This window comes from Nematolebias whitei, chromosome 5 (assembly GCF_014905685.2).
Source record: "Nematolebias whitei isolate Nwh7 chromosome 5, NemWhi1, whole genome shotgun sequence".
Lineage (NCBI taxonomy): Eukaryota > Metazoa > Chordata > Actinopteri > Cyprinodontiformes > Rivulidae > Nematolebias > Nematolebias whitei.
In genome coordinates this window covers 2,575,445-2,586,019 of record NC_056502.1, presented here as the reverse complement: position 1 = coordinate 2,586,019, position 10,575 = coordinate 2,575,445, and the positions used below count along the sequence as shown (strand labels likewise).

The 10,575-nt window shown below is 44.3% G+C and overlaps 2 protein-coding genes across 2 annotated transcripts in view; both read right to left on the bottom strand.

Annotated features, from left to right (window-relative positions):
• agmo (alkylglycerol monooxygenase) overlaps window positions 1-10,575 on the bottom strand; it is a gene marked incomplete at its 5' end in the record, with an annotated part of 141,051 nt that overhangs the window by 81,340 nt on the left and 49,136 nt on the right.
• Window positions 9,125-10,575, bottom strand: part of meox2a (mesenchyme homeobox 2a) — an 11,946-nt gene continuing 10,495 nt past the window's right edge. The window contains exon 3 of the mRNA XM_037676697.1: window positions 9,125-9,549. Coding sequence (XP_037532625.1) covers window positions 9,331-9,549 — 219 coding nt within the window. The 3' untranslated portion in view covers window positions 9,125-9,330. The remainder of the gene's footprint in view (window positions 9,550-10,575) is intronic.

Below are 10,575 nucleotides of genomic sequence, written 5' to 3'. Positions count from 1 at the left end.
TACAGAACCTCACTGACCTACAGAACCTCACTGACCTATAGAACCTCACTGACCTACAGAACCTCACTGACCTACAGAACCTCATTGACCCACATAACCTCACTGACCCACAGAACCTCACTGACCTACAGAACCTCTCTGACATACAGAACCTCACTGACCTACAGAACCTCACTGACTTACAGAACCTCACTGACCCAGAGAACCTCACTGACCTACAGAACCTCACACTGACCTACAGAACCTCACTGACCAACAGAACCTCACTGACCTACAGAACCTCACTGACCTTCAGAACCTCAGTGACTTATGATGAATGAATGAGCTCTGTCAGTGTTTTTCAATGAGAAAATTGGCGTCTATGTACATTATGTTGCCATGGCAACTTGAAATGCCAATAAGAGTAATGGCACACGTCACAGTGCTGAGCCGGTCGTTCTGATATAACATTTGTCGGGGTCGGCATCGTGGTTCGGGGCGCTGCCTTCAGGCAGTCCCACTTACACAACACGCAGGATAAAAAGCAACCAGATCAAGCAGGCAATATATTTACTAGTAGCTGCTGCAAATACTACGTACACACTGCTGTTAATCATAGAGTGAAAGTACTCATCAGCACTTACAATGGGAGTCTGTTGATCATCCCAGCAGAAACGGAGGTGAGGCCGTCACTGAGGGTGATCACCGGGGCTCCTGTCCTCAGCGCACCCACCACCATCTCAAGCACCATCAGTCCAATGAAGAACGGAGTGGCCTACACAGAGAATCACATGCGTAAACAACGGTGAAGCAGCACTGCAACAACAACACGGTCCTCTGCTGCTTTCACCATTTGTGCCGAGTGTTTGTTTTGGCAGATGAGCTAAAGGCTCGCAGAGCTTTCATGTCTCGTGGTCCAGTGTTTGTTTCGCTGTACGAGGCTGGAACAGCAGGTCTACAGCCGCAGGTCTACAGCCGCAGTGATTTGGCAGATTGGAAAACACAAACATTTATTTGAACAGAGCAGCGGTGGAGGGGTGACCTCAGTGGATGAATTACACATCAGTGCTAAGAAACAGCACATTTTTATTTTAGTATTATTCTCAAGTGAAAGCCAAACTGAATCAAACTGGGAGTAAGAGACGTTATGTCAGGAAACCTAACTGGACTGTTGGTCAGTGATCGAATACAGTCAGTCAGCTTGTTAGCTCAAACCAGCCACTTATTTGTTACTGATGAATAAATTTAAAAAGTAAAATTAGATGACATTATTTAACTGCTTAATTATTTAGTTACATTAGCGCACAGAGCAGGAGCCAAGTCTTCACTTCAGTGTGAAGGTAGGCAACAGAGCACCCTGAATCAAAAAGGCATCAGTAGACGGGGGGCCGAGGCAAGCTACGCAGCCGATGGGGGTGTGCCCCACCCCCACAAGAAAGCCCCCAGAAGAGCTATAGAGAAGAGGGAACCACAGACAATGTTAAGAAACCCTGCCATAAGTCCTATGGTACGGAAATATGTATTTGAAATAATAACAAGGTTTGTTTTTAAGTCTCAGGTATAAACTACGACAAAGGAAAAGCTCTGGTCTTATTGGTTCTTCTCAGGTGGAGGTGACTTGTCTACCTGCTCTGTGGGCGGGATCGTCAATGCAAAGTGGGCGGTATCACAACAGGTCATTGTGTTTAATCCACTCCACTCATTGTGGTCTTTAATCTCCCTATAATCTGACTTCAGTTTCTTTAGCTTATCCCGGCAGTGCTTATAAATCCGGGTGTCGCCACGTTGCGTCATCATCTACGACATCGCTCTGAAAACGTGCTCATTTCTTGCAGCGCCATCCGTCAACATGATGCGAGAGGAGATGCAGGTTCAGATCTAGTTTGTAGATTTGCTGGGCGGGTCATCCAGTGGCTCCGCTGGCAGTTTATGTCCAAATCATCCCTGGGTGCAGTTTGATGGAACTTCAAATTACATGGCCCCATAAACCGAGCTGTGTGGGAGTGGGTACCAACTGTGGGCAGACCCTTAACTGGTGCGGAACCAGTGAGAGCTGAGACAGCGGCAAAGCACCATTAGCAGAGGCATTGTGATTGTGATGACAATGGTCAGACACACAAGTGACGCACAGTAACTGTGTGATCACAGTGAATCAAAGGTCCTCGCACCTGCACTCCACTTTCCATTTGTTTGGGCCTCAAGTCAAAAGTACTGACTTTCTACCCCATGTGTGGTTATCATGCAGTGCATGAAGCCCACATGCAGCACACGGCGCAAGACATGGTAAACACAGTATACAGGAAAGGAACCAATCTGTAGCATGTAGAAGGGAAGATGGTTGTCGGCATGACGCCACACACTGGAGGAAGGATGAACCTCTATCAGCTGATTATAAAAGCTAGAGTGGCACAAAGTGATACGGGCTACAGGAACAACAGACCGTGCATGATCTAATTCTCACAGTGTATCAAGAGCAAGTCAGGAGTGGTTATCACATGCTAACCACTTGCATCACGAGGTCAAAACAGGTCACATGATTCTCTGACCCGAGCCACACGGCTGTACAGGTGCAGTGTCATGGTAGGTCCAGTGATGGATCAGTTACGTAAAGTATTCTTTACAAAGCAACATTTTGTGTTCTGTAAATCAACTTCCAGAAGCCAATTTTTTTTAAGTGATTTATAATTCATTTACTAAAAGGTAGTTGAACACTCAGTTGAACTCAGTTATGTTTGATGGTTCTGGAAATGTGTTACAACTTCTTAATAAGTCAAACATGGAACAGATTAGTGAGGGACGGGGTTAGAGAACGGGTTCGGTGACTGTAGCCGGGTGCCAGCACGGCTGCGTAGCTTCAGCTTCAAGGCGCTCATTGACCAAGTGACTTCAGTGAAACCTGGGGACAGGCGGCCCCCGCTGGAGCCAGGAATGAACGTGGGATGAGACCGCAGCCGAGCACATGTGCAGGTGGGTTAGGAGGAATGTGTGCGTGCTCGTGAGGGCGTGCATGCATTTGTGTGCGTATCCCCTTGTGAATGATTTCACTCAAACATGCAGGTGTGCGTGATGTGTGCAACACACGGAGGCGTGAGCTCCACCAGGGACCTGCGATCACACGCAACGCCCCAACATCTGGCAGCAGGCCGCCGAGCTGCAGCTGACAAATGGGCCGGGAGCGCAGCAGACCTCCTGCAAACCTGCTGAGAAGTTCTGGAGGCCTGAAGCCTTCCTGCATGTTCCTTCCCTGTCCTGCAGAGCTTGACCTCCACAGCTGTCAGCATCTGCCTGGTTCAGGCAACATGTTCAGCACTGCAGGTTGATTCTAGAGCCGACCGAGTTTAATTTGATCGTTTTCTCAGGCCTCGTCCATCACGGTCCTCTTTGTTCCGCTCTTTAATATAAATTTGGTTTCTTCTACTGAAACAACTGGAGGTCCGTTCTTTCCGATCCTTACTGCAATCAAAACGTATTTCCTGCCTTTTTGTCTTCCGAACACAAACTAAAAATCACAGTAAAGACAATTTAATCCTGCAGGATATTTAGCACTACTGTTTGTTGTGGCGTCTTGTAATTGTTTCTTTCTTCTGGATTCAGCCTTACATGCAACATGACATTTGTGGACCAGATGTTTGCTTTTTTCCCCGTACGGTCCTTTTGTAAGGTCACGGACGACTGACGCTGGATGAAAACATGCACGCTGACAATCCACTTTTATCACCACTGTCTGGAGATCAAACCACGGAGAAACTGGAAGATCTGGGAACGAGCAGTGAACTCATTAGTCCCAACAACTCCCACTGTAAGGCCGTGCTTTGTTTGGTTTCTAATTATTTGACCTGGCGGATCACAGAACGGAGAGGGATAATTAATGACACATCACAAACTGTAAACAGAGCAGAGGAGCCAAACCGGTCAGGCACGCCCGTGCAAACGTTCATCACCATCACCGTCTCGCAGAAACAACTCATTTACTCAATCAGGAGTGGATTATAAGAACTCCTGCTGGAGGGGAGCGACTGCTCCGTGCTCATAAAGTCTCGTATCAAACACGTTCAAGCTCCTGCACACATCTGCAACGACAACAGCTCATTAAACACTGAAACGAACATCACGGATGAGAAGAAAGTACTTTTTTAAAAGCCGTGCGGTGGAGTTTGCAGGTTTCGTGTTAATTCTGGAACAAAGAGCAGTTTGAGGTCACGTCACTGAAAAAAGTTCACTTTTACTTCGTTCATGTTTCCTGTTTATAAATGAACCGACTTCTGCAGACGTATATTTCTACTGTTCCTGCCTCGAAACTTTATCTAAAATACCCAAGTCTGAGCATTTGTTTTACATTTCTCATAATTAAAAGCAAAGAACAAATAAATAAAACTGCTCTGTTTAAAATTAAATACGTAATGGGGTATTCAGGTAAAGAAAAATAAAAAGACAAGACAAGTTTTTGTTTCTCACTCGATTCAAGTTAAAATTTAGTGAATAAAATCAAAATGGTGATTTAAAACTGTAATTACTGAAGTCCCTTGTGCTCCTAAAGCCACTCTGTTTTGTTCCTTTTTAATTATTATTAATGCATTAGCATCAGTTTGGCTGAAAACCATTTTAGCACGATGGATTAGTGGGCAGCAGTGTTGCCTCACAGCAACAAGGTCCCGGGTCCAATCCCTGCTTTGGACCTGGGTCTTTCTGTGACCCTCCATGTTCTCCTCATGATCGTGCAGGTTTTCTCCAGGCGCTCCAAACGTGCACGTTGGGCTGCCTCCCTCACAAAGGAGCTCTGTGATCAGATTTGTCTGCTTCAATAAAGATGAATAAAAAATAATTAAAATGTTGGATTCTCTAAAGCCAGGGGTCTGTGGCATCCATCTTGAACTGGGTTGAGTCCAAAGGTTAATAAGTGATTAAATTATATTTCTCAGTTCAGGAAGTACTTTGGTAACAGACAGGAGGTAAAACACAGACGCAGCAGAAAGTCCTTCATGCAGCGGGCGATGATTTTATCTGACAGCTTTTAAAACTGACGCTTAATCTGAAAATGTGCAACTAACATGAAATGCACTTACATTAGTTTTCACCTAAAATGAACTGGTCCTTAAACTTGCTGTCAATAAGATGTGATCGAACTCGAGGCTCAGATGGAGGATTAAAAATTAAAAATATTTTTGCAATACATTTTTGAGCACACCGTTAATGGAGTTTATTGGTTCCCCTGGTTGTTTACAAGTAAACAACAGAAGTAAACACTGTCAGAAGTTGTTGCCAGAGTTAATTAAAGTGACAGGTGAAGGAGGCTGCACCCACCTGCTGAACATACTGAGGAACTTCTTCAACCTTCTCAAAACAGGACTCGTTCGGGGTGAGCATGAAGAACATGGCCCGGAAGCCTCTGGACGCAGAACCGAACCCCGCTGCTTCGGCCATGTTCGGTCCGTCAGTGCTGCCGCCTGTTTACCTGTGCAGGTGTGTTGCCAGGTGTGTTGCCAGGTGTCGGGGCAGAGTTCGGTGGACCTGCAGCCACTGCTCCTGCCTGTCTCACATCTGAAGAAGTTCCTGTGGGGATTATTTATTTATTATCTGAACTGGAAAACTGGGTCACGCTGCGTCACAGCGCGCGTGGCTGAAGTTCTGACAAGCAGAAAACCGAACCCGAGCCGGTCCAGATCATCCTCGGGGCTCTGTGAATGGTCCTGTTCACTTTTTAATCCACGGGATTATTCGCCTGTTTGTCTTTGGTCTCGGTGATTTGGGACAAGATCACACTTTTTCTCGCTTTTTCTCGCGAGACGAACTTCAGCCTCCTGGCGTGAACTAGTCAAACTTCCTGTTCACACTGTGGCCACTGCTGAGAAAAACAGGCATCATGTGTTTGTCTGTTAGCAAAATATCTAATGAATCAGTGGACAGGTCTCTTTGGAACTGACAAAACCTCCTTGGGTCTACATGAGATGAACTTCTGGAGACCATCACGTGTCGGCTAATCAACCTCAACCAACACCAGATTATTTATAGTTTTACACAAACTGAGATGTGGCGTGGTAGTAGCTGAGCATCACACTCAGCATGACAACTTGAGATATCTCAAGAAGAGAAGTTATTTAATTAAAGTTGCTTAATCTTGTTTTGTGTTGGGATGATTTCACACTTTTGTTTCATAATGTTTCTGCGTGGATTTAATTTACATTTGTTCACGGTCAGCTTGAACTTACCTGTTCGTTTAATTCACATGACGGAAGTACCAACGACACGTCAGTGTCCCCTGTCACCGAGGGACTTGAAGAGTTCATGTTTTTAAGATGAGAGTTTTTTCTGGACTGGCATTAAACTGGGAATGCAATAAACTTAATGTTATTGGTGCAAAACATTAAAGAGTTACACTGTCGATAAGAAGAGAGGTTTTGTTTTTGCTCGTCAGCGCAGAGTGATGGATCCTGGTGAGTGGGGGAGAAAATGCACTACCAGGAGCAATGGCGGAGCCAGGGGGTGGCCAACGGTGGCCTTGACCACTCCAGTTATTTAAGGAAGCCATATTTTTTAAAGAATATAAAAACTAGGAAGCATAGTTTCCTCAAATTATATACAAATGTGTGTGTTTGCGTGCGTACGTACGTGCGTGCGTGTAGGCTGGAGACCTGTCCAGGTGTCCCCCGCCTCTCACACAGTGACTGCTGGACATGAGCACCAGTGACCCCCATAAAGGTGATGGATGTGACCATCGCCTAGATCATGTTCAGATACAACGTATTATTTTACATTATTAGTGTTTAACATATATTTTACATCCTTATATACTTTTTCTTTTTTATACTTTATATTTTTGGGTGTAACTGGGACCTTGAGTACACAGTTTCATCCCAGTTCATGAATCATGTACCACATGTGATGTGAATGGCAATAAAGAACCTCGAACCAGTGCATCCAGCCACAGTTGGTACCTCACTGGTTTTTCAAGTTGTCCAGTTCACAACCAACGATCACATGCACGGATGGACTGGGGGTGTTTCCAGTTCCAGGACAGGGGACAAAAAGCTCGTTCCAGGGGCCCCTGACCCTGAAGCCCCTGTGTTGGTGCCTCAAGCTGTTTCCAGGTTTAATTTAACTCTGTTCGTTCTAGACTCAAACAAAATGAACAGATATCAGAAATGTTCCCGTCTTTTTATTTTTCTCCACCACACAGCAAATCCAGAGGCCTTACATCCCAAAATACGAAACGTTTAGCTTTAACAAACCGGAAAATGCATTTTGAAAAATTGCAATACTTTTAGTAAATGGTAAAAATCTTAATTATTAGTTTCATTTATCCCAAAAACTAAACAACTTAGGAATTCTAAAACGATGAAGCTCCATCCTTTGTATGACTCTTGATTTTATAGATTCCTATATTTTGTTTTGATTTGATTTGCTCAGAGATCTGTGAGAGCAGGAACAGAAACGTTGAAGGAGCATTGTTAATTAAACGGAGGCCCTGTGGTGCAGGATCCTCTGCAGACGTCTCACAAAACAACACTCTCTGGTAGCTGAGTCCCCGAGGCTCAACGGGACTAACCTGCATAAATAAAGCTTGAATGAATCAATGAATGAATGAATGACACAAAGAATAAAATGTGAAATTCTTAAAACCTTGATAACTGAAATATTCTGCTCTGTTGGAAAGGCTCTTCAGTTTTCTTATTTATGCTTATCTCCACATTTCAGATGAGTCTTCTTGCTCGTGTTCATTGCCTCCCACAGGTTACTCACCTCCTGCATGTGCTCATGACGTTCCTGACTCTTCGTTACAACAAAACAAATCAGAACGAATTTAAACCCAACAAACTTTCAGATCACCAGTTTGTTTTATTGGGAAGTGGTGGAGTTACCACCAGTTTAGTTAAAGTTTGAGACCAAACCAGATGTGTGTGTGTTGAGGATGAGTCTCAGCTACTACCACGTGCACATTAGTTTTTTGTGAATTTGAGCACATGAGAGTTGTGTGTTGTAAACATGATCATCAGTTAGTGCTCAGAGTGTGTGTTGGGAACCATTCTCAGCTACTACCACACCAAATTTGACTTTTTTAAAAATCTTTGCTAAGTTTGATTAGCTGTGGCAGCCATCTTGAATAACAATTACATTAGATGCCTAATTATTGATTTCTGTGAGTTTCATTAAAAGAGAACTTTTACTCTGATTACAGATTAATGAACAGAAACAGGAAATGGATTATAGACGGGTGATAAATGGGGGGGGGGGGGGGGTATCGCTTTAGATCTTTTAATGCATGTACTTTTTGTTTTAGGTCAAATATACTTTTTATTGTTTCATCAAGAAATTACTGTAGCTGCTGCAGCACCTGAGCACGTCCAGGTTTAAATCAAATGCAGAAGAAAATGTCCTCTAAGTGCAACAGGACTAAAGGCTGGATCGGACTCAGGGCCGTTCGTCTTGGGGGGGGGGGGGGTATAAACCTCAAATACAGTGTGAGATGGCTCTGAAACAAATTAGAAATCACAAAGTAGTGAAAGATGAGATCAAGGCATCATTTTCTACTGGATTTAGGAACAGGATCAGATCCACTGTGGGTTTTCTGGAGTTTGGGGGGGGGGGGGGGGGGGCTGCCCCGGCCCCCAGGCGACATGCGCCCACATCACCACCGCTCCACATGCTCTGAAACGTTTCATTTATTTCAGCCTCAGGTTGTGGAACATCCATTCATCACCGTGGATCCTCATGGATGGATGGCTGCGAAAATGGAGGGGGGGGGGGGGGGGGGCACTATTCATGAAAAATGACTTTTCCACCCGTTAAGTTTTATTTAATTTGAAAGTGTCTCTGAAGGATTTCAGATCTTACGGCAGGAAAGTGTGACTTGAAGAGCCGTCAGTGTTCATTAGGCCACGAGCTGAGCTGGTACACAGTTAAAGACAAACCAAGAAATATTTACACGTCATTTATATTTGCAAGGCAAATCAGATTTCCTGCAACTTGACTGAATTAATACGTCAATTAAAAATATGATTTACAATTTATTTTACAGTAGAAACCAGCTGAAGTGCAGACCGTAGGTTGGACAGTGCAAATCAAAGCTTTAGCCTGCTTCTCAAAAGACACGCATGGAATGTAACAGTTCAACTAAATATGCATTTCAACATTTATACCATTGCATCACTCTTTGAAAACAACTTGCTGGTTTTTTGTTGCATTTTTAAAACGAACAAACGGTTCAGTTCTGAAAATGTACACCCCTCCTTGTCTAACGCACGTGTTCACTTGTTTATCACGTTGTGACGATGGTGACTCATCAGGCAATAGTCTTTGTAGGAAGGTCCAGAGGCAGAGCCTGCACTGGGGGTGGGGGGTCAGGGATGGGGGGCATCATAAATGAGTGTGGTCAGAGCTCTGATCGCTGTCACGACTGTCCTCATTGGCTAAGGAGTCCGTCGAATGGTGGAGGGCTGCGATGCCGGAGAACTCAGAGGGCAGTAGTGTTCCCTTCTTCACGTTCCCCAGTTCTTTCTCTCGAGCAGCTGCTCCCTGCTGGCCTCCCTTCACTCGCTTCCACTTCATCCTCCTGTTCTGGAACCACACCTTCACCTGTGGGGCGAAGCACGAGGAGAGAGTTCAAACTCGACGCTGTCAGTGATCGTTCGGTTTGTAAGAGGTGGGGTCATGTGACGCCTGCAGGCAGCGTCTTACCTGCATTAGACAGTGGTCAGAGGGAGCTCAGTTTAGACTCTAACAAATTATCTTGTGAGGGTCAAGTTTAAAGAAGAACTCGTATAAAACTGAGTTTCTGGTTCAAAACAAAACAACTTCAAATGTTGTCAGTTAAATCAGGTCGTTTACATCTCCTCATGTCTGGATGAGTTGTTTATGTGTTCATTACTTATTCAGTCCAAGTCCACGGTGCACATGTGACTGTGCACATGTGACTGTGCACATGTGACTGTGCACATCTGACTGTGCACATCTGACTGTGCACTCAGAGGTTTCCTAACATCTCCTGCAGCAAACCAGCTCTAAAGCAGCGACTACAGGCAGAGAAAATGAGAAGCAGACGCACACGAGAGCAAAGAGGTGAGCACGACTTGCTGTTTCCTGTGGTGAAAGGTGTGGGTGGGTAACTGCAGGCACCGCTCGATTCAACCCGACTATGATTCAGTGAGCTGTGGTGAAGTTATCAAATGATAACCTCTGTGCATCCTTAACCACACGTCAAACAAAAGAGCCGAAAGAAACAGAAAGTTTTGCTCTTTAGGAGAGCGCCCAACAAGATTTTAGGAACTAAATGAACAAAACTGACTCAAAGTGCAGCGTATATTAAGATAAGATAAGATGAGATAATATAAGATAAGATAAGATAAGATGAGATGAGATAAGATGAGATGAGATGAGATAAGATGAGATAAGATGAGATGAGATGAGATAAGATAAGCTAAGATAAGATGAGATGAGATAAGATAAGATAAGATAAGACAAGATGAGATAAGATGAGATGAGATGAGATAAGATAAGATAAGATAAGACAAGATGAGATAAGATGAGATGAAATGAGATGAGATGAGATAAGATAAGATAAGATAAGATGAGATGAGATGAGATGAGATAAGATAAGACAAG